Below are 25,254 nucleotides of genomic sequence, written 5' to 3' on the forward strand. Positions count from 1 at the left end.
TGTTTACATAGGATATACAGTGTTCTGCAAAGAATATTCTGGATGCATTCACTTTAAAGAGGAGTCTACTGTAAAGTTCTGTGGAAATAACTTTCTCTGAGGTTCAATATTTAGCCTGTCAAAATCAAGTAAATTTTTGTCTCAGAAGTAAAATGGCATCCAGCACATTTGGAATGCAGCCAAGAACACAGTGCATATTTTTTGCATGCAGGAATCATGAAAGTATTCTCTGCAGTAAGAGGACAAATACTGAGATTTGGTGAATGTGAGTAGGAATTTGTCCAAACAGCATCCGAACTGAACAGATGTTCTTTGCATAAACATTTTTTTTGAAACCTTGAGGCCAAACGCTGGTGCTCTTTATTATGTTTGTTGATTGACACTCTACTCGGTATGCTTGTACCCATAAATGAGGGGAGAAGGTTGAAAGATGGGAACGGAACTGATTTCTATGCTGCCTTGGGCCTTTGGCAAAACTTTTTTTAATACAGCTTTGCTGTCTTTCCTGACAAAAGACCAGTAGCAGATTAGAATCACAACATATTAGCTGTAATGCAAGCAGTTTCTCATTAGTGCAATGGACATTGTGATGACCACCACACTCATAACTGTCTTGTATTATGGAGGTTAAAATGCTAGGGATCTGTCAAAATCTTGAATGGCAGCAGAAAGGAAATACTTTAAAAATATTGTACAAGCTGCTCAGTTAGTGCTGCCCTGCATTAAAGTACAGCAGCATTCTACATGCTACAATGCAGAACTGGACTCTGATACCCCTCAAACTATCTTTCCTTCTATTTCTGTATCTCATTTGATATAAAAGCATCAGTTGCAAGGTACATACCCTCAGAAGTGAAATTTGATCATTGAAATTGCCAGAATCTTTTAAACACCTACTTTCTAAAAATAGAAGGTAAGCCACTGAGTTCAAAATGGTTATTCCTGTAACCGAGGCCATACGGATATTTAAATATTTTTTTTGTATCACAGCATAACTGTAGTATTAAGCATGACGCTAAACAAATACATTATGAAACAAATATTGGGAAAGGACAAATGGAATCACAATAAGGTAGGAAACGTGCATATAAATATGACCGATCAAAACCCCTACTACTTAAGTGTTTCATTTCAGATAAATTTCTCAAAAAATACATAGCATTCCATTTCCATTATTCAGACTAATGTCCCAACAATACTGAAGACATCAACTGGACTGTGGGAAAGAAAGTAAGTACTTCATTGATGTTACTAATCTTACTTCAGTTTTCTGTTTCATAATTCAATCCTTGCTTAATAGAGAAGTAAAAATTTAAATTGTTTTCACTTAACCTCAGCATATGAACAGTCCTTTGGAATAACCTCAGCCTCTCACAAAATTACCAAAAAAAAGTTGATAATCAAAATATCTTACTGCCTAAATGGTAGGCTGACTATGACTGGCATTTTCTCCAGATAGCACAGAATTCATGCAAACTGCTGCCTGTCTGTCTTCTACAAGCAACCCACCTCCGCACAGGAAAAAAAAATCAATTACCTTTTGCACAAATTAATAATGAAATTTTCAAAAAATAAATGCAATTTAGAGGGTTTTAACCTTAAAAATCGTCATCTTTTTATATACTTTCCCTCTTTTCCATGCTTACATACGAAAGATTCACTCCAGTCTTAGCTTTTGATAATTATGTTTTTACTTATTTATTTTAAATTAGGTTTAAAGTGTTCTTTAAAAAAAATCTCTAGTCAAATTATATTTTCACAGTGGTAAATCCCCCGGATGTCCTACATCAATTGCCATGATTGTGTTCATACTCACTACTCAGTAAGTGAAGTCTTCAGTGCTTCCAAGCTTTCAAGAGAAGTCAAACTGTCAGCACCTGGCCAGCCATACTCATAGCACAGCTGTTCTACTGGGCCCACAACCACCATGAACTGCTGCCAGATACTTCTCTGACCAGAGATTTTTATTGTGACCTAACATCACTTAGCTGTACTGCTTTCTTGGAACACCTCTTACTATCTTGCTACTACAGACAATGGTAAAGTGTCCCCTCATCTGAACAAGCACCGACCAAACTGACCAAAGACTAACGAATATCTTAAATGTGTTACATTATTCATGTATCAGATTTATAGAACTCACAGATGAAAAAAGGGCAAAAAATCTGCAATTCTGTCAAAGACATTCAAAGATCCTTTCAACGATTTTTATGACAGTCATTGTTTGGACAGACACTGGAGAGAGATGGATGCAGTAAAAACAGTATGTTAAGAATTACACATACATGACTACCTAAAAGCATTGCTGCTAGCATAAGGCTGCAACACCAAAAATACAGCCACATTTATCTATTCCTTGTGTGTAAACAGAGGTAAAAGACTACCTCTGTATTAAAGAACAACAAAAATTAACTTTGGAAATGATTCAAGATTAATAAAAAATTACATATAGGGAAAAACTAACAAAGTGTAGTTTGTTCGTTTCTTTGAAAATATTTTCAAAGGCAGTTCCAAAAAAATCCCAAACCTCTCTATTTCATACATTGCTTTTACTAGTGCAAGTTCTTGAACAGGTTTTTAAATGTCCTTTTAAAAGCATCTCTAAACTTTTGATCCTAAGAAAGCACTCTAAAATGCACAAGCCTCCATGTCTGGGAAAATCAGCTCCCTAGCTAATTTTAAAGACAGTGCATAAAGTGTCAAAATCCTAGGCACCAAGTTTCTCTGTTACTATGGGCATCATACCTACTACTTAACAAATAAGAGTTTTAAAACTTTTCTTCCAATTTTTTTTTCCTTTCTCCTTATTCTTCTGCATTAAGAGGCTGTTCTACCAAAGCTCTTGAGCAGTTTCATGAACATCAGAAAGATTACTCACACATTTAAACATAACAATACACTTACACGCCTGCTAGATTAGAAGATGATCAGAAATTCAAGCAAAGAGGGCATACAAAGAAATAATTTGAAAAAGGCTGACCTGTTACCAACTGTAACTGTAGAGAAGTCCTATCAATTACAATGGTGAGCTTTTAGCACTGAATACCCCGATACTGACAAAGACTGAACATTATACTGTCAGAATAGGGTTTTTACATTTTTCATTTGGAAACTAATGGTTCTCTCATCATAGGTCATGAAATGAATCAGACCTGTACAAGCAATGTAGTTCTGAAAGAAATTTCAGTTGTAGAAAAAATAATGCTAAATTTGCTTATTTTTTTCTTCTTTTTAAATGAAAATTGTGACATTAAGCTTTTTAGTTGTTCAGATAAAATTAATACACAGAACAAGGGAAAGTTGTAAAACAACAAAAAAAAGCGTCTATCCAATAGCTTTGCCAGTCGTGATATGGCTATTCTCAGCTATTCTTACTGAAAGAAGCCAAGCTATAGGGTGTCCCTGTTTCCGCGGTCAGGAAGTGTAACGCACAGCAGAGCCGTGACCAGCCCTAACGGCAGGTACGGGGTACAGCACTTTCCTCTGACTGAAGCACGGTTCTTGCAGGCAGAAATTGACATCGGGCAGACACTCCACACTTTCTGACCTAAAGAAAAGTTGTACACCAGGAAAAATACAAGGATCCTTTTACACACTGAATGGAGAGAGGTGGAATAGGGTGGCTGGCATTCATCAGTCTTCAGGAAAACTGGAAACTTCAGGAAAACCGGAAACTTCAGGAAAACCAGCTTCTGCAAGGTTATCCGGGAGGGAGAGCTGGACGCTTTCCAGGCCTACGACACGCAAACCATGCGAGACCTCAGGCACAGGAGCCAAGCAGGCTCGCTCTCCCAGATCTGTCTGTTACCATTTCCCCCACTTGGGGCAATCCCATCCCGCTCCCTGGGCAGTACAGTGCTGCTGCTCACCGCAGGCTGACTGACGGGAGCTTCTGGGGCTTTTCCTCACTGAAGAGCAAGAATTAGGGGCCATATAACTCCTTGTTAACAGCAGCAGTCTTCCTTACAGGAACCAATACTGTTCTAGCTTCAGGTACCACAGAACAACACACACAAGCAGTTACTTTAGCTCATTAAAATCCAGTGGTAATGAAGCTGTCATGAAGTATTTCGCCAGAACCAGTAAAGCATCAGCAGAAGAGGCAGAACGTACCTCCTCCTCAACTCATCCAGCTATTGCATTCTGATATAGCCTTTAACGTTAATCTCACTGACCCAAAATTATTTTTGATAGCTCATTTTCATTCGGTTAATCACCATGCTATAAACTGAATAATGCAATTCTGTAATTTAGATCAGGGAAGCAAAAACCTGTATGCCTTAGAAGTTGCTTATTTCTACGAAGAGCTAATAGACCTTTTTTGTTGGTATTGCAAAATTATTTAGCCATGCATATATACAGGAAAAAAATTATTCCTCCTCAAAGAGCATACAGAAAGCAGCTATCCTCAGTTCTTTATTAAAATCATCATTTTGTGTAAAACCTCAGGCAGTTCACAGCTTCACAAGATTGAGCCTTGTCACTCCCAACAGCAACCATATAACCAAGGATTTTATGAGTCACAGCTACCACATCCACAAGCATAACCTTCATTGTTCTTACTCCAAACGTTGCATTTAAATGAAATTATAAGGCTGTATTCTTGAAAATCTTCACGCAGACTGAGACTTGCATAAAAAACATGATGAAAACAGTTTTCATAAATGATCTTAATATTCCACCACCAGAACAGAGATGAAGTCATATCTGTGACCCAAACGTGACATTATTGCCAGCTATTTTAATACTGAATTTCTCTTACCAGAGTAACCACAGGCTGATGTTATTTTTCATGGGAAGAAGGAACAAAAAGCACAAGTATAAATCATGCAACCTTATAGGTTTGCCCAGGCACACAGAAAGCATCTCTACAGAACCAGTTGTTCCTAATTTGTAAACAAACAAACAAAAAAATGATTATTTATAACTAGTTCTTTCTAGTTGTGCTACATCCACTGAGAAAAAGCCATGGGTAAGCTTTGCAGGTTTTCTTCTGCTTTTTGAATAACCAACCCCACACCATTTTTTCTTTATCTGTAACCTTTCCTAGCATGCTATGAAACTCCCAAACTGCAAGTAATGGTAACTTCTCCATCACTCATTGCATCGGGAGCTTCACACCAGTACACTGACACATGAAATAAGACAACTTATCAACGAAGAGAGGTCAGTGGCTTCTAAGGTTGGAATAGGAACCTGCTGGTTGCTGCAAATCTCTCACCAGTGCATTTGAGCCTGACACTTAATATTCAACCTGAACTGCAAGCTATGTACTCAAGGATAAAGCTCAGTAATAATAAAGTTTCACAGTCTGACAAGCTCAGCATACAAATCCTCAGTGCAGAGCTCATTTTGAATATATATATATTTTTTTAGATCTAAAAAGAGATTAGGAATACATTTTTTAAAAAGTACAAAACAGTATTTCCCATTTGGTTAGAAAAACAATGGAACAAGAAAATAAAATTTTAGCCTGCAGTCAGATATTGGTAAAAAAAATATATACCTGAAAAATAGCATTTTTTTCTTTTAACAGTATAGATACACCATGTATGTAATCTGTATCTTGCTTAAGAGGTTTTAATCTTTATCTTGCTAAAGAGACATAGGAATATGTTGAGGACTGGCTCGCTGCGCGTAATCACATTGATATCATGCAGCTGCAAGATAAGGAAATGGCGGATTACCGCACCCAGCTGGTCTAGAGAAACAAGAGCAAAGACACGTACGCAAGGCTTGTCTGGGAACTCTTGTGAGAAATCCCAGGCAATTAGAAACAATGATAGTAGAGGGCATACTGCCCTGGGAGTTATAGTTAGATTAGAGAGGGGAACTAGCGGATAGAAGAATGCGGAACTAACAGATAGGGCAGTAGATGACGCTTACCAATAAGGAGCTTGGCTTTTGCAATATGTATGAGCTAATTATCCTGTACACGATAAAAGACAATTGAGCTATCCATTAAAGTTGAAGCATACTTAACACTCATATTGAGCGTTTGTGTCTTCCCTCCGTCGACAACAAATGGCGCCCGAACAGGGACCTTGGTGGACGAGGACCCGAAACGAGTAAGCTGGTCTTAGTCGACGGAGAAAAAGGGAAAGCCGGTTCTGACTACGTAACCTGGATCCGCGGAATACAAGATTGGGGCGAGCAGAAGGCGACTCGGGAAGAGCGCCCGGGACGAGCCCATAGTGGGTCCCGCCGGAACGCCGCGAATAGAAACTTTGCACGGGGGCAACGGCACCGTAAGTAAAAATGGAGAAACAAGCGGCAGTTGATTTACTTAAGTGCTTTTTAGAAAAGCGTAAGACACCAGATATAGATTGTCATAAAGAGTTGCAGGGGTTAGTGGCCTATGGGGTAGCGAAGGGCTGCTTTATTAACCCTGACACATTGTTTGAGGAGGACGAGTGGCGTAAGTTTGGAGATATATTGTTTGAGGAAATGATTAGTGAAAATAAGACGGCTAAGAAGCTGGCAAAGCCGTGGCGGGCTGTTACGAATGCTCTAACAATACATCGGGTAGAACAGAAAGTAGCAGCTGCTGCAACAGAGCGGCTGGGAAAAACGTTGAGGGCGGATGAAGAGGCCAATCCGTACCCCCTCCCTCCATCGGTCCAACAATTCACCATGAAGGCACCCGGGGGATGGGGAGAGGGGGCACGACCCAGTGCACCTCCTCTACCCCTGGAAACTCCCGAGGGAGAGGCGGCAGGCGAGGGGAGAAATAAGAATCCATTTTTGAAAGATATGCGACTCGAATCAGGGGGGTCGGAGAGAGCAGGACTCTGGGCGAAAATAGCAGGGGAGGCGTTACGTGAAGGTGATGTGGGGGCAGCGACAGAGCTTGTAGGCGCCTTCCCCGTGGTGTATTCTCCACCAGACGCCCAGGGCCAGATAACTGTTACTATGACAAATCTGGACTGGAAAATACTGACCCAATTGCGTGCCACGGTAAATGAGTCAGGAATACGTGGGGAGCCAACGAAACAGATGTTAGACTATCTGTGGTCCACTAACGTGTTGCTCCCCGGCGACATTCGTAATGTCATGAAACTAATACTGACGCAGCATCAGATCCTGCTGTTTAATGCCCATTGGCACTCAGCTTGTCAGGAGGCAGTTGCGGTGCAGCGTCAGCCCGGAGATCCATTATACGGGGTCACGCTGGATGAGCTTTTGGGGGTCGGTGCATACAACCGCTTGGAGGCCCAGGCCCTAATGGGGCCGGATAAGGCAAAAGCGGCCATGACGCTAGCTAGGAGAGCACTGGACCAAATTAGGGAGCCTGGAGGAATGCCCTCCTATATGTCCATCAAGCAAGGGCGAGACGAAGCGTTTGGAACATTTATTGATAGGGTTGCCGCAGCTATACAGGTAGCTGGGTTACCCGAATATCTCAAAGGCCCTATTCTTAAACAATGCGCCCTTCAAAATTGTAATCAAACCTCTCGAAATGTTCTAAATACGCTGCCCAGTACCTGGACTATAGAAGAGGCTCTTGATCGATTGTCGCGGATACCGATAGGTTCGCAGGCGCTATTGGTTGACGCTATCCGAAAGGTAGGGGAAAGTATTACTCAGGGACTGCAGGCTAGTCAGTCGCAGGTATTCGCCGCCCTTGCCCCCCTGCAAAGTGGAAAAGGACCTCACTCGTCGAGAAGACCTGCACTACGCTGCTATCGGTGTGGCATCGCGGGTCATATGAAGAGGCAATGTGGAACGGCTAATGTGTGGTGTCCCTCTTGCCGATCTAATACGCATAATGAAACCGCTTGCCGGCGGAAGACCCAGGGAAACGGGAAGACCAGCGGGAACCGCCGCCCCGCGATGACACAAAAAGCGGCTTTTCCCTCAACAGCGGCGGCAGCTGCGGAGACTCCAACCGAGACGAATCCTTTCACCTCCAACCAGCCACCAGAGGGAGCCTGGGGATTGGACTTGGCAACCGCAGTAAATGTGACTTTGATGGACAATAAGCCTGTTGGGGTGAAAACAGGCGTTATGGGACCTGTAAAAATTAATAATGAGCCTGTTGGAGCACTTCTGATTGGAAGGTCATCGGCGACATTAAATGGGGCTTTAGTGTTAACAGGACTTATTGATAAGGACTTTACTGGGGAGATACAAATTATGGTATCAGCCATGTTCCCTCCGCTACATATACCGAAGGGAACTCGATTGGCTCAATTGGTGCCTTTGCCACACTTGACTGAAAATGTTCCCCCACTACATAATCAACCACGAGGATCGAGAGCGTTTGGATCGACGGGAGGAATGGCGATGTTGACAATAGGATTGAGACAGAATGTGACCTCTCACACAAGGGGGTTCGAAGCTAATAGCAGCTATTGCGGGTACAACGACACCACCAACACCACCATGGGGGCATACGGGAACGAGTCAAGCACATGGCCAAGGCAAACTGCTAAGGCCTTACCACCTGGTATATTCCTGATCTGTGGAGATCGAGCCTGGCAGGGGATTCCAGCAAATGCACACGGTGGGCCGTGCTATTTGGGGCGCCTGACCCTGTTTGCCCCTGATCTACATAGTCAAGAGCTGCGAAACATTACTCGACAATGGAGACACCGGACGAGACGCAGTTCAAAAACCTTGGGGAGTGACTGCGATGACCAGGTCGAACTCTGGGGTCCGGCTGAAAGGTTCTTTTCGGCGGCACTTGTGCCTGGAGTAGCGGTGGCTCATGCTATGGCTAGTCTTGGGAAACTAGCTTGTTGGGCTGTAAAACAAGCAAATGTGACTACGCAGATACTCACAGAAATGGCCCAGGACCTGGACAGCCTGCGACACGCTGTATTACAGAACAGAGCGGCAATTGATTTTCTACTGCTGGCACAGGGCCACGGGTGTGAAGAGCCCGAAGGAATGTGCTGTTTTAATCTCTCGGACCATGGCGAGTCGATCCACGAGCAGCTGAAATGGCTGAGAGACCACACCAAGAAGATAGTGGTCCGGAATAATTGGCTTGATAGACTATTTGCAAGTTGGTTTGGGAACATGGGAGGTTGGATATTGGGTCTGATAAAAGAAGGGCTACGCTTACTGCTAATAATTGTCCTAATTATAGTAGCGGCGCGAGTAGTATTTAGTTGCCTAATAAAAAGGCTCGAGCAGTTAACTAGTAGGGTTTTTCTAGCAACAGTAATAGCATGTGTAAGGTGTAATTGCTCGAAAAAAAAAAAAAAAAAAAAAAAAAAAAAAAAAAAAAAAGGTCAATGCCACACGTGCTCCTTATTGCAATGCATCTCTTTGCTGTCATTATACAAACTATAATAGCATCCTTCCTTGCGCCAGGAGCTGCTCTGCTCGGCTGTGGGATCGACTGTGGAACGGACGCCCCTAGGTGCACCCCGAGCATTTTTTCCTCGGAGGGGTCTCCACTCTCAGCCGCTCACCACGGGAGCAGACAAGGACCTCCTGAAGCTGCACACAAATTATTTTAAGTGATATTGTCTTGTGGTATGAATGAGAAGTGCAAGAGGCCTCTCTGCGTGATTGTGTGATTGTGTGATTGTGCTGTGCGAGTAAGAAGCAGTATCGCTGCGAAGCAACATTCCTAGCGCTTAGTGGCTTGTTGACTGATGTAGATTCTAGTAGGCACACTACTTTACAATCGTAGTTCTGCATGAGATTTTTGACCCTGTTGCTTATTGTACCTTGCTTATTGCAGTGTGTGCGGTGATTGATAGAAAAATCTATAGAAAGCTTTTGGTTCAAAATAAAAACGGGGGAATTGTTGAGGACTGGCTCGCTGCGCGTAATCACATTGATATCATGCAGCTGCAAGATAAGGAAATGGCGGATTACCGCACCCAGCTGGTCTAGAGAAACAAGAGCAAAGACACGTACGCAAGGCTTGTCTGGGAACTCTTGTGAGAAATCCCAGGCAATTAGAAACAATGATAGTAGAGGGCATACTGCCCTGGGAGTTATAGTTAGATTAGAGAGGGGAACTAGCGGATAGAAGAATGCGGAACTAACAGATAGGGCAGTAGATGACGCTTACCAATAAGGAGCTTGGCTTTTGCAATATGTATGAGCTAATTATCCTGTACACGATAAAAGACAATTGAGCTATCCATTAAAGTTGAAGCATACTTAACACTCATATTGAGCGTTTGTGTCTTCCCTCCGTCGACAACAGGAATACATCAAGTAATGTATACATTTTGTTTTCAAGGGCCGAACCTTTTGAGCCAGAAAGCCACTGCTTTAAGCCAGAAGTGGATTTGCCCAAATTTCAGATGGTTTATATCTCATACCTAGCATGCTGTATGTGAAAGACAAAGTCAGACTCTAAAACCTTGATACGTGTTACTCAGACATTGTATCCATGGTCTAACTAGTCCAATATTCGGGCACCAACAAGTGGCAGTTGCTAACATCCGTTGATAGACTCTAGATTATTTTTATTTTCTGCCCATCACATAGAGTTTCTGATTTCTACAAGGAATTTAACCTCTTAATTTCTGGTCTTAATCATCTTTTATCTTATCCTACATTACTTCACAGTAAAACATTCATTGTTTATTTTACAATGACAGTGTAATGTCATGACCCATTTATTTTTTCCCTTTCTAGGTGTATTTTGCATTACAATAACCTGGCAACTTGTTTTCATGTTTTTTTTTTCCTACATTGTTTACGGATGTAGGAGGCAATTTAAAATCAAAGAACTCATAATTAAATGCCTAATAGTTTTTACACTGAAAATATTTTTACCACACGTTTGCTCCACTTAGAATCTTTTGCTTATTTTGTATTTAGCTCTGAACATCTAGATTTCTATTGCTCAATCTACCCCTTTTAAAATCACATTGCATCCAGTTTAACTACATCTCACTAAACCACCTGGTTAGTCATACTTTGATTCATTCCATTTCATTGCCTTTCACATTTAAATTACCTTATTTCTTCTCCTACATCCCATACTACTCTTAAAAATGAAAAGTCTCACTTTGTGCAATGATTATATTTCACCCTCACATAATTTCCGTTATTAATGCTTTCTCATTTTTCCTGTATATTTGTGAGTTCTCCTGCAAAACTGGTGACCAGAACAACTCAAAAACTGCATTTAATCTCATCTCTTTAATTTGTATTCCTCCTACAAAAACTCAGCCAGCACTACAAGTGATGTTACATAAACAAAACAATAGTTTCGCTAATCCCATAAAAAAATTCTTCACAAATTTCTTGATTGAGCCTTAGAAAAAGATCATTTCCACTGCCGAGCAACGGATTAATATTTTTCTTTAGTTAGTGCAGATATAAAAGTACTGTAGCACGAGCTCAAATAGAGGACGAGACTGTTAAAACAATTGGAAAAGTGCATGGTTGTCAAAATTCCTCTCTATGCTGATTCAAAACAAGAGTACCTGAACAACCCTTACTGCCAAAATCTTGGCTGGTTTAAGCAAAATCACCCAATGTGTCTTCAACTTTTTATAGGAAATGGAATTTTAAAGGAATTAAAATGGAATGGAATAGAATGGAATTTTCCCAAGTCAAATAAAAAATGGCTCAAGATGTTGCTATGGAAACCATTCATTATGAAAGCATCAGATGCAGGTTGTTGGATAAAAAGATTGTCTAAATTAAACGTGGCAACTTGAAGATTCATCCATTTTTTCTTACCTTGTAAAATATTTTGGAAATTCTTTGGATTTTTTTTTATTAATATTATTTTTAACAAAAGGTCTAGGATACTAAATAAAAACTTCAGTATTTTCTTTGTTACTCAAAACTATAGCATGATAGTTTGTAGCTCGAAGAACACATACTTGAAGGAATCACAGATTCGTCTAGGTTGGAAGAGACCTCCAAGATCACCTAGTCCAACCTCTGTCCTAACACTAACAAGTCCGCCACTAAACCATATCACTAAGGGCTACATCTAAACGTCTCTTAAAGACCTCCAGGGATGGTGACTCAACCACTTCCCTGGGCAGCCCATTCCAATGCCTAACAACCCTTTCAGTAAAGAAGTTCTTCCTAATATCCAACCTAAACCTCCCCTGGCGCAACTTTAGCCCATTCCCCCTCGTCCTGTCACCAGGCACGTGGGAGAACAGACCAACCCCCACCTCTCTACAGCCTCCTTTAAGGTACCCATAGAGAGCAATAAGGTCGCCCCTGAGCCTCCCCTTCTCCAGGCTGAACAATCCTAGCTCTCTCAGCCGCTCCTCATAAGACTTGTTCTCCAGACCCCTCACCAGCTTCGTTGCCCTCCTCTGGACTCTCTCAAGCACCTCCACGTCCTTCTTGTAGCGAGGGGCCCAAAACTGAACACAGTACTCGAGGTGCGGCCTCACCAGAGCCGAGTACAGGGGGACAATCACTTCCCTAGTCCTGCTGGCCACACTGCTTCTTATGCAAGCCAGGATGCTGTTGGCCTTCTTGGCCACCTGAGCACACTGCTGGCTCATATTCAGCCGACTATCAACCAATACTCCCAGGTCCCTCTCGGCCAGGCAGCTTTCCAACCACTCATCTCCCAGCCTGTAGCGCTGCTTGGGGTTGTTGCGCCCCAGGTGCAGGACCCGGCACTTGGCCTTGTTGAACCTCATACAGATGGCCTCAGCCCATCGGTCCAGCCTATCCAGATCCTCCTGCAGAGCCTTCCTACCCTCGAGCAGATCGACACACGCACCTAACTTGGTGTCATCTGCAAACTTACTGAGGGTGCACTCGATCCCCTCATCCAGGTCATCGATAAAGATATTGAAGAGAAATGGCCCCAGTACTGAGCCCTGGAGGACTCCACTAGTGACCGGCCTCCAACTGGATTTGACTCCATTCACCACAACTCTTTGGGCCCGGCTATCCAGCCAGTTTTTAACCCAACAAAGCGTACGCCAGTCCAAGCCACGAGCAGCCAGTTTCTTGAGGAGAATGCTGTGGGAAACGGTGTCAAAAGCCTTACTGAAGTCAAGGTAGACCACATCCACAGCCTTCCCCTCATCCACTAAGCGTGTCACTTGGTCATAGAAGGAGATCAGGTTCGTCAAGCAGGGCCTGCCTTTCATAAACCCATGCTGACTGGCCCTGATCGCCTGGTTGCCGTGCAAGTGCCGCGCGATGACACTCAAGATAATCTGCTCCATGAGCTTCCCTGGCACTGAGGTCAAACTAACAGGCCTATAGTTCCCCGGGTCTACCTTCCGGCCCTTCTCGTAGATGGGCGTCACGTTTGCTAGCCGCCAGTCGACTGGGACCTCCCCTGATAGCCAGGACTGCTGATAAATGATGGAAAGCGGCTTGGCCAGCTCCTCCGCCAGTTCTCTCAGTACCCTCGGGTGGATCCCATCAATCCCCATCGACTTGCGTACGTCCAAGTGCTGTAGCAGGTCACCAACCATTTCCTCATGGATAGTGAGGGCCACATTCTGCTCCCCATCCCCTTCCACCAGCTCAGGGGACTGGGTATACAGAGAACTGGCTTTGCGAATGATACAAATCTCATGACCACTAACTAATCTTTAAAAAATAAAAATATATGAAAACAACTTTTGGAGAATTGCTAAAATGTCTTCATGTTGTTTGAATATCAGAGCTCTTCTGGGTATTAGTGGATATTACCCATTATAATTCAGATACCTTTAAATAATTCAATGCTTTAACTTACTTCAGCAATTCTGTTGAAGAGAAGCAGTAAGTAAACATTTATTATAGGCCATAGGATGAATCCATATAATATTTTGATGTACTTTACCTGTCTTACATTTGCACTTGAGATATTAAGATGGTGTTAAGTAAAAACTCTGAGACAACTTGCTATCCCACTTCTCATAAAGATGCTTCAATTTATATAATTATTTGATTTACTGTCGCATCCTTACTCAAGTTACATATTCTGTTAATATGCTAACAAAGTAATTACCTATTTCATGGTAGAAGTCATTGTTTTATATCAAGCTAGCCTTTTTGTTGCAAAGGGAATGTTATTGTTTGTGCTTCCTTGGAATCAAAACACCCTTTTCATGATACAACAGCAGTGTACTTCATTTTTTCCCCATTTTATGTGGTATGCTGAAGCAAAACAGATGATGTGCCATTATTCAAGCAGAAGAAAAATAGCAGAACTGCACTAACAAGCGTCAGAAATGAATAAAGGCAAATAAAAATACATGAAAACAGCATTTAAAATATGCCCTCGTTTTTCAACTATTAGTTCAGAAGGCCTGCACCCAAGTAATTATAAGCTTTACAGTAAGATGACAAGATTGGGATGTAGTTTTGGAACAAAAATAAGCAACACTGAAGAAAAGCTGATCTCAGATTTTCTTATTCTGCTACTGGTGAAGAGTTAAAAAGAAACTACATCCTCATGAAGTGAATTCACATCTTTGGTTAGAAACATACATTTGGTCAGAAACATGAAGAAACAACACATTAGTATGCATTCTTTAAACAATTTCTGCTGATTACCAAATAGTATACTGATATCATCTGAAAGTTTTGCACGTCTACTCTCCAGACTCAAAAGATGGCACAGATAAACAGGGGTAGAGATATAAGAAAAAATGAAACCAATTTCTGAAAATTCTGAGAAAATAAACTTTATACTGGTTTTCAATAAGAACTTCCATTCACAAAGGCTATTACTCTGTCTCATGCGATTTAAATATTTGGAAGATTGATAAAGATGTAAAGTCACAAGTCCTTGCGGCACACTGTACTATGCGTGTACAGAGCTCACTCTGCTTCTGAGCACTGTCTTCAGTACTCACTACTCCTTGTTCTAATTCTCTACTTGATAATCAGGTTTCAATTTTTCCTCCAGGCTGTTACTTATTCCTTTTTTCCTTCTTGTCATACGTACAAAACCTCTGTATCAGAACTGAGTTCTTTTCCTAATCACGATGTGTTTTTGCTGAGATGTCAGCAAATTTGCAAACAAAAATAAAAGTAAAATAAAAGCCTCAGAACAGTCTAACCAGATGGTCTGGTTGGGAAGCTGTCTCTAAAGAAGCAGATTTTAACAGAAGCTCTTTGCCAACCAAACGGAATAAGATAGTCTACTGCTTCTTGTTGATTTAAGGTCTGTGACACACTGCAGCTGTCACGATGAAGGGCAGACAGAAACTGCAGTTTAACCACTAGAAAAATACATTAAAACATACAAGTTTTATAAATATTCACTTGGTACCTGCCTTCTGTTACATGCCTCCATATTGGAAAAGGTATTTCTCTTCCCTCCTCACCCTTTAGAGATAGATGAAGTTTAACATACTGACTGGTACTTAACGACCAGATTTTGTCAGTTTTTGTGCTGAATGGCATCTTGTTTCTCCCGTTGACTTTCACGGCACTATTCACAATGTAAATTGTCGTCGCAGTTTCAGACAGGTGACAGCTCTGTGTACTACCTCTGAGCACTGAACTCAGGAACGACATGCTGTCAGGCAAATTACCTTGATGCCGCCTAAATCCTCACTACTGCCACAAGGGACACTTGGACTTTGTGCCTGCCCTCCCTCCATCCTGGGGCTGGAAGGACTTACTGGGTGGCTGCGTCTTTTGCTGGGAAGGGATCTTAACAGATTCCATTGGAAAAGGGGAAGGGAACAGAGGTAGTCTCACAGGGCCCTGACCCATTTCTCAAGAGAGGTTTAGGGATGAGCTGCCCAGGCTGGGTGGCTGCAGTCAGGGTGAAGGCATCAGGTAACCAGCAGTCTGCGCAGCTTGAAGAAAAACTGGGAGTCAGCAGTGCCCGCAGCTCCTGGTGAGGCCAGATGGCCCAGAGCAGCCCTACAGGCATTAACAGGAGCACGGCTGCACTTCAGCCTGCTCCTGAGCGGATGCTCCCTGTTGTAGAGTAAGCTGGGTCAGCACCGAAATCAATGGATTTCCCATTTTACATGAAAACAGATGGAGCACAGGGAAGAACAGAAGACGTTTACTGTCTAATTTCTTCTCTTGATCTGGATATGACTTTGTGGGATTACCGCTGGCTTCATTTAGGTTTTGTACAAAAGCACAAGTTCCTTCTTTCACACAACAGTTTTTATTTGAATAGAAGATAAAAACTGCACAGCAGATTCAAATTCAATCTGTGCTAGTCATCCTAATATTTCTTCCTGCCCTACCAGAAGCAGCACGGAGCCGGGAGAGCAGTTCAGGAGTGTAGGCCCGATGGCGAGCACCCGCCTGGCCTCTGGCCCAGCCCGCTGGCAGTGCTGAGCGCACCTGAGCAGCACAATGGGACACGCTCCACTTGTGCTCTCCTGGCTCCAGGGGAAGTCATTTTGCATGTTATCAGCCCCTTGCAATCCGTTCAACTCAACTTTCAGCATTAGTCTGATCTGAGATGCACATTTTCCCTCTATAAGAGGCACCAACCATACTGAAGGACCTAAACAAAAGCCCGCACACTAACGTATACATAACACATGACTATGTACCAGCCCAGGCAAACAGAACAAAAACTCCAGCCCTTTCCCATGTTATCACTCCTGCCCACCTTACAAGTATTTCCCACATACAGATCCACGCTTAAAAATAAAGCCTTATATGCTGAGGTGGCTTAGCTTAACAGGATGATCAGAGAACCAGGGCAAAAAAAAAAAAACCATATCGAGGATGTTGATAAATCAAATTACCAAGGTACAGCCTTGTAAAAATTATTTGGTGCTTTACCTGAAAGATGAGCATCTCAAACAAATCTTTTTGCTGAAACCAACATGAGATTTTAAAATGTTATTAAAACATGTCAGATCATAGCATCTGCCTCCAGTTGCACCAAATCAAGCTCACCAGAGTGTAATTTCACTGTTATTGGGAGCTATACAAGGGACTGATTTGGTTCAGCATATCATGTTAATCAGCACAGAACTGATTAATTTGTGCCTGAGTAGTTCAAAAGGATTAACAAAATTCCAAAACAACTGCTGGTGGAAAAACTTTGTTTTCTGTGCTATTTAGAAAGACATCCGGTCATAGGTCATAGCACTATCTGTATCAGGAAGATAATTAATGAAAGTTATTAGCTGTGCAAGTCTTTCCATCAACTGAAGGAGTAAGCATGTGAGAGGAGTGGTCTGGAACAGCTACAAACAAAATTCACCTCCATCCTTTTCCACAAGGAAAGCTACATTCAGTTCAGAAACAGCACACTAGTTTCCACAACACTGGATGCAAGACACGGTAAGGCACCGTTGTAAATCAGTTTGGAGTCCCTTATTTCATGTGTAAACCACCAGACAGCACACACAAGTATTTTAGACATATCATCATTGATAAAAATTCCAGGGAACAGTCACATTCTTTGCTGAAACATAAGGAACTGAAATAAAATGGCTTTGTCAATAAACATAAATAGACTTTAAAATTGGCTGAAACGTTTGAGTTTGAGATCTAGCAGCAGCTCCTCTCCTGGAAATACAAAATTCTTAAAGATCAGCTCCAGAATAATTTCAGTGCTGAATCACTTTGTTCTTTCCTTTCTCTTCATAAAATTTTATTTGTCCTATTTTTTCCTGACATATGAATATATTACTGAAAACACAGTTACAACTATTTTAAGAAAAGAACAGGTTTTTGTAAGTCATTCCACCTTCTATAAGAAATCGTTTTAAAATAATGCTACAGCTCAAGTAAATTCTACAGTTCTTCTACAGTTCCTGCAACATAAAAGTACATATTTTTCGTTTTAATTTATGTTGTGTACATAATGAATTTCACAGTTTTTGCTAATGTAAATACTACCCAGGCTCAGTTAGTTACTGATCAGTAACAGCAGCAACGCTAAGTTAGAATAAATTAAATATATTAAAAATGGATGATTTAGATTGTTAAAATCAGCTAGAAGAACCCTTTTAACTATAAAAGGAGAGGCAGAAAAAATATGGCTATCATAGCTTTATAGTACACACACATGCAATTTGAGCACGAACTATTTATGCAGATTGCTACTGTAATAACTGACATGTTTATTTCCATCTGAAAATAATAATAATCAATGTCCACCGACCTTTTAACAGAAAACGTGGGAAAAAAGGGGAACAAAATGAGGACATGCCTCCTCACCGCAGCAAAAATTTAGCTAATATTGTTTGGTTTCATTACTTTAAATTTGTTCAGTGCTCAATTAGAGAATAGAAGAATATGTGAAATGGACCTGGAAATGTGAAACAAAATAACCCAAAGCAGCAAAATATCACAGGATTAAATTAACTGGGAATAGCTTTAGCACCATGAACATAGAAAGAATTTGCAGACTATTTAAATTAGGAAATATTTACATACATAGCAAACCCAATTATAAATAGGAGTCTTTTTGCAAGTAGTTTGAATATTCTGATCCTAGCCCTACCAGACTTCCAGTGAGCTCTGAAGACAGTAATTTTACCAATTCACCACTGTGCTTGTTTAATGCATAATTTAATCATAATAAATGGTGCAATATTTCTAAATTATAATATGCCTTTTTTCTGTGAGAAATTAAAAGCTAAATTTGGCTTATCTTCCTCTAAGAATTATCCAGAATATTAATGCATTTTGCCAGTGGACTACATTAAAAATCCCTGTGAGCGCTGCCAGTGTTCCAAACAGGAGGCAGGTTTGGGGGTTTTTATAGTGTTTTGTTCTTTGCTTATTCAGAAAGTTGGCTGCTTTACTCCAGTGAGGAAGTTTTGGTTTATTTATGGCATAGACGCCTTAGTTAGTGCTTTGAAACACAGCTACTTGACAATTTGCCACCCTGTGCTGACCAGCAATATCCCAGAGGACAGAGAACCAAGAAGGTTTAAAGGCCTTAGAACCAAAAAGACCCACAGAAGCCTTCCATTGCAGTGAGCGGCTTAAACCTGGGTCATCGAGCCTGCTGCCATGGCTGAGGGCTACAGGGTAACGCCATTAAGTGCCTGAAAGGGAGCAGCCCTACACCGCAGCACACCTCACACCAGCCCCAGGAGCTCCCGAGCCATTAAAGCATGAGTCAGGACTTTGAAGAAGACATGGGAAAGCTCAACACAAGTAATTCGTTTTTGTTACCTGCTAGTGAAAACCTACAACATAATTATCAGCTCGGTATCTCACAGAAAGTTGATCCCTCACTGAGGACAAGAGAAATGAAAGCACACTTCTGTGACAAAAAGCTGTTCTTTAAGGAAAAAAGAGCAAAATCCCATCCCATACCCAACGCCTCCTTACTACAGGATCCCCTTGAAATTTCAACGATGATGTTCAAGGCCAGCTTCAACCACTAAAAACACCAAGTGATACTTGAGAAGTCTCGGTCAATATACACGAACTAGCCCAAGATTTAAAATACAAACAAGTTTCTTTAGTCGAGGAGAAAGAAAAGGAGAGAAAGATCTCTGTTGTGACCGCACCACAGACACTAACATAAAACGGACATGCTGACTGCATTTTGTCTGCTATGGAAATACAACCCGGCCTACACAGAAACATTTTAAAATTTGTATAATTCTTGTTAGGGAAGTTACTGAAAACTAATCCCTGGTATCTAATGTTAAAATTACTTCAGCTTTGAGAAACGATGCATCAGTAAAGTTGTATTTGTAGTGAAGGAGAAAGGAGACACCAAACGAGCTACATGAATTAAAAGTTTAAGACTAACAAAGCAGCGGAGTCCCTTCTTTCTTCCATGGATAGGTGCCACTTGAGAACTAGATTTTTCCCCTTCAGAAATAACACCTTCATCTCCTACAGTCTCACATTTTTGGATGAAGATGTCAATAGCAGACAGTTTGTGAACATTATGAAGTATGTTTTGCTCACACAGCCCCATAACTCAGATAATGATTTTTGCTCTGTTCTTCATCAGACGGTTGTCAATAAGGAATAGCGAAGAGTACTGCAGGACCTACTCAGGGAAGAGAATCTGATCTACAGATTTTGTCTCAGTATACAGAAAAACACAACACAAGATGAAGGTACAAAAGGTAAAGTTCACAAACTGAAAACTGCCCACATCTGGTGGACATGAATATAGGGTATTTAACATGCAAGAAATTTAGGCTCTGACAAAATCAATCAACTCCATGTTAACAGCTGAACTACACATCTTAAGTTCTATATCATTAAACTACCAAGGAATTCTGAAATCTAAGCATCTTCCAAAAAATCTGTAGCAAACGCACAGCAGACTTTTACTCTTAGAAGACATTTTGGCAGATATAACTGGACAGCATGCTATAACTTGATAGGTTTTTGAAATGGACGATACAAACAATCCCTACTTTTGTTTTGTCTCCTAGTAGGTACTCCACAGCAGTACAAAACAAAATTCATAAATTGGTATATAAGCAGTCCTGATGAGACCACAAGAGCTCCTTCTACTGCTGTGGAAGTATGGTATGTTGTGGAATTCCTGAACTAAAATGAACTAAATACGAAGGGGACCAGGTCAAAAATTGGCAGATTTTACACCTCAATGCTTTTCCTGTATGTTTGGATTGTGGAAATGAACAAACATTTGCAAGAATTCAGAACTACAGGCAACAATTTGTCAGTAAATGGCATAAAATAACTAATTTCCCAGTTCTTGGCCAGAACATGAAAAACACTGTAGCTTTAAGGGCTGAACCTAGCACTTTCTCAAGCCTGAATGACAACCCAGAGCATTAAGTGTCCCCCTTGATAAAAATTGAGCACATGAACTATTTCAGTACATGCTGTGGCAACAAGGAACACCAGCATTGGAAAGCAGACAAAAAGCACTGAAGATGACAGAAGTGAACCACAACAGTCTACACAAAAGTACCCTTGTTCAGCTGCATAAGTGTCCCATTCCCAAAGCCACTCTAGAGCATACTTTGCGAGAGACTGTATTCGTTTTCTTTGTAGGCAAATGATGAATGCCAACATACTGACTCAATGAGCTATAAAAACAATGGCTGTCAAGAAGCATAAACATTCCTTCTTTAATTCATGTGGTGTTGAAGCATTTTATAATCTATATTAATCCATGCAAACATACTTAGATATCAACACTAAATCACTTCTGACTGGTATTAAATAGTACTTCTTCAGCAGGGCATGCCATGTGAAAAATAAGGCTTTATTCTCATGCATCTAAACACCAAAATAAATTATTTCAAATCAGTACAAAAAGCAAGTACTTCTATTTCATGTGTAATTTCAATTTACATTACAAGTTGCAACAAGCTAATGAACTCAGATTGACCTCAAAATTTATATAACGAGCTAGATAAAACATATGATATGTATATCCAAGTAAAGGCCTCCTAGGCTCTATCAGGGGCTAACAGACAGCTTGCTTGCTTCTAAAAGGCTTTCTATGGCCTTTAATTTGGAATGGTTCTAGGTCTGGCTGGTCCCCAAGAGCCTGATTTGACTTGTGTTGGTGGTTTGTGGCCCTATGGGAGTCATCACAGCATCTGTATTAAATGAACTGTATGAAATGGTCTTCAGAGCCTTCCTTTTCCCTCCCCCCCCAAACAAAAAATACATAGATGGGGAACATGAGGCAGAGCTTCCATTTGCTTAGTGCTACTTTTCTTGCTAGTTAGGCAAGTTGATTTTAGGTCAGCTTTACACTGTGGTTTCAGTCCTGATTCAGCAAAGCATAAAAGACCAATGGCTAATTCCTCTTCCTCCTTCCAAAGAAGATATCAAAAGCCCCATGTAGTGCATAAACACTGGAAATAAGGAAGCCTGGATTTCATCTAGACTTGCATTTTGTAGTTGATTGGGTTTGGTGCCTAAGAAAATACAAAGCTTTTCCTATCCTCACAACGCAATGCTAACTACGAATGCAGCTAGCCCACAGCTATCTTCAGGGCAGCTCAACAGGGTCCATCATACATCCACAAAATCATCTAGGTATGGGACTACAATACAAACTTCTGAAGTCAGTCCCTTTGAGACACCTTTTCTTTGAGCCACCAGGCCACACATTTGATGTAAGCACGCACAATAATCTTGGCAATGACACGTTTGATAACATCCTCCACGTTGCACAGATCAACTATTTTAACAGTTCCTGAGATATTTTCTCTCCAACCAATTGCATCAAGATAATTTACAAATAAAAATTGCATAACAAAAAAAAAAACAAAACTCTCCTCCTCCTCCCCAAAACTTAGATACCCACAATATTGTATACAAAAAGCATATTACATACAAAATTCAGTAATCCATACTGATGTGATCACCCACAGCAGTTTGAAAAACTACCTATTTTTCTAACACAAGAAAAATGCAGGAAGCTGAAACACAAACAAAAGAACAAAGATAATGAGGTAACTTTTGGAAAACTGACATGTTTAAGAAAAACTTGAGAAAAGAAACTTTTAGGACTTGTAAGTGCTACACACTTTCAAAGGCTCTCATCAGGTTCTTAGTACTTGCATTGTTACTTCACATAAAACACAACAGTTCTGTTGAGGAACTGAATGAGAAACATCCTGAGAAGAAACAAAGTCTTTTTACAGCTGATCTATTAGACCACCAACTGAAATTCAACCTAAGCAAGTTGTACACACATGAAAATATATTTTTAAAATATTTAAAATATCAAAATATTAAATATTAAAATATATTTTTTAAATTTCATACTATAATCAATAACATCAGCAGAAAAGGTGAGAGGCAAAGGCATATGGCTTTCAATTTCCGTTATTCATCTATGTTTGGTTAAAAATAAAATTATCATTAAAATAATGTAGGTAACTAGGTATCACTTCTTCAGGGTAAGAGACACCAATCTACAAATCTGACAAGCTTCCAGATAAATAGTTGCAATATGTAAATAATTTAATACTGTATGCTTAGAACTTTGTTTATATCAAGGTAACGTTTATTGTTATACTGCTGACATCTGATTCTCTCCACAGATAGCATTTTTATTTACTGCTTGGATGCACAGGTGAATCCAACTGATGCAAAAGCCTCCTGGGAAATGTTTTCAACCCATAACTTGTCCTGGGGAGCGTGTGTTCCTGAAGGAGAGTACTTTATTCTAGACTAACTCACCTAATTGCTTCAAGCTGCTTTTCTATTTGTATTATTCCCCATCTTCTCACACGTTTACAAAGAAACCATTACCCTTTTTGCTGCCAGCCTAATCAATGTCATGACTTGATACATGTCAAAAATACTAGAACTAAAGAAAAAAATGGAGCCATAATACACATAGGGATATCTGTAGATCAGTTGCCCTTGTCCTTCGATCTTTGATCCTGCTTCCTTGTCCTTGTGACTTCAGCTCCCCAGATACCAGCTGGGAATACCACGCAGCCAGCACAAACAGGCCCAGGGAATTCCTCAGGCACACTGAAGTGAACTTCTTGGTACAGGTACTAAGGGAGCCGACAAGGGAAGATGCCCTCCTAGATCTGTTGCCTGCTACCAGAGAGGGTCTCGTGGGTGAAGTGGTGATCAGTGGCTGCCTTGGCCATGGTGACCATGAAGCAGTCAAGTTTAAAATCTTTGACAGGAGAAAAGCTGCCAGCAAATCTTCAACCTGGATGTGGGGAAAGCAGACTTCAGGATGCTCAAGGACTGGTTGGTAAGGTCCCCCTGGGAAACTCCTTTTGATGGTGTTGGGGTCTGTCACTGCTGTTCATTTTTAAAAGCCATCTCTTCAGAGCGCATGAGCAGGCGATTCCAAAGTGTCAGAAGTTAAGAAAGCGTGGCTAAGCAGGAATCTTCTTGTAGGTGGAAAAGGAAAGCATATGAACCACAAGGTCAGGTGGCACAGGAGGGCTACAGAGATGCTGTTCACCACTGTAGGGAGAAAATTTGTGTGGCCGAAGCTCAATTAGAGTTGAAGCTGGCTGAGACTGTAGGGGACAACAAGAAGAGTTTACTACTTCCCAGGCGTAATTAGCGAGGCCAGTCAATACGTTGTGACTATACAAGACACGATTTTAAAGCGATTAATTTGAGTAATGCAGCTAAAAACTAATAGATTACTTACAACCCGTTTGAAAGATCATGCTGGAAAGCAGTATGACTTCTGATCATCATACAAATGAATTCAGCAAACCGAGGGAATTTTTTTGTTTTGTTTTGTTTTTAAGATGAACCTCAAATTTGGAAAGAACAAAGGGATTAGCAAGAATAAAGGCACTTTAGCCCATTTTTCCTCTTATGCTAAGGTTTTTCAACTTTTGCCCTGTCTCATCTGTTAAAGCGAATTCCATTATAAGAGAATAAAGCATGTGCTGCTCTACAAAACAGGAGCATTTTAATGAGTGTTCAAAACATGGCCCTTTGTACTTCACTAGATTGACTATAAAAGCTCACTGTCAACTGACACCAACATCAATGTCAGTGCGCAAAAGACTGATAGTCTCAGCAGGAACAATTCTTGCACTCTTAACTGCTTATGGCCTTTTTTTTTTAGAAGCAACACCATTTTTTTTTAAAAAAAAGAACTAAACCAGTTTTTGTTCTTTAAGTATGCAACATTTAGAGGTGAAATGTAAGGTATTCTCAGACTCCATAGTACTGAATCTTGCAACTGACAGTCTTGTCCTTTATTTATTTATTGCAAACAATAGCTAAAATTTTGGGGCTTTTCTATAGGCCTGCAATTTGAGCTAACCAGATTTGCAGTCTGGACATGTGAAGATCAGCTCTGTTCACAAAACAAAGTTATTACTGATCAGTAATCCTTTATGTAAACACTTCGACAGTGAAAATAGGAAGAAAAAAAATTCAGGATAATCCCATTGCACTTGTCTGTTTCTTAATATAAGTAGGACTAGCTAAACAGGAAATGAGTTCAACACTGCTTCACTGTTTTCTTCAATATGTTGTTTTTGTTTTTTTAACTAAAGACAACAAATGTCAAAATCCTTATCATCAATCCTTGCCTACGTTAAGGTATTACATAGAACTTCAGATAGCTGTGGCCAGATATCAGGCTTGTACCAATTTGATTTGTACATTTAATTTTACTGCTGGACTCTCAGTAAACCCATGCAGCCAAGACATTGATAGTAGTTACTTGTCAGCAGCTCAAGCACAGGATCCGTGCTGTACTGCATTTCTTCCTCATGGTTTCTTACATCTTGCACATTCTGAAAAGCCAGGCAGTATAGCTGCACAGCATAATTACTCCTTGCAGCTAAAATATCCCACTCTGCCACTCTGTTAATCCAAAAACAGTCCATCTCTTAGATTTACCATCAAGATGAATACATTTCCATCCTTCTCATTTTGCCAACAGACAATGCAGACCTTCACCTGCTACTCGCAGCTTTGACAAGCAGCCTGTAAAATCAGGAC

General features: G+C 40.8%; 2 protein-coding genes across 5 annotated transcripts in view; one reads left to right on the top strand and one right to left on the bottom strand.

Moving 5' to 3' along the window:
* The window catches only part of RBFOX1 (RNA binding fox-1 homolog 1), an 875,363-nt gene that overhangs the window by 745,170 nt on the left and 104,939 nt on the right, over window positions 1-25,254 (bottom strand). The window lies entirely within an intron of this gene.
* Window positions 5,598-10,135, top strand: LOC310881991 (uncharacterized protein). Its single transcript, XM_083800053.1, has 2 exons — window positions 5,598-7,188; window positions 7,567-10,135. The coding sequence occupies exons 1-2, from the start codon at window positions 6,259-6,261 to the stop codon at window positions 9,298-9,300; spliced, it is 2,664 nt and encodes an 887-aa protein (XP_083656179.1). The 5' UTR covers window positions 5,598-6,258; the 3' UTR covers window positions 9,301-10,135.

This window comes from Anser anser (assembly GCF_964211835.1).
Source record: "Anser anser genome assembly, chromosome: 15".
In the NCBI taxonomy this organism is placed as follows: domain Eukaryota; kingdom Metazoa; phylum Chordata; class Aves; order Anseriformes; family Anatidae; genus Anser; species Anser anser.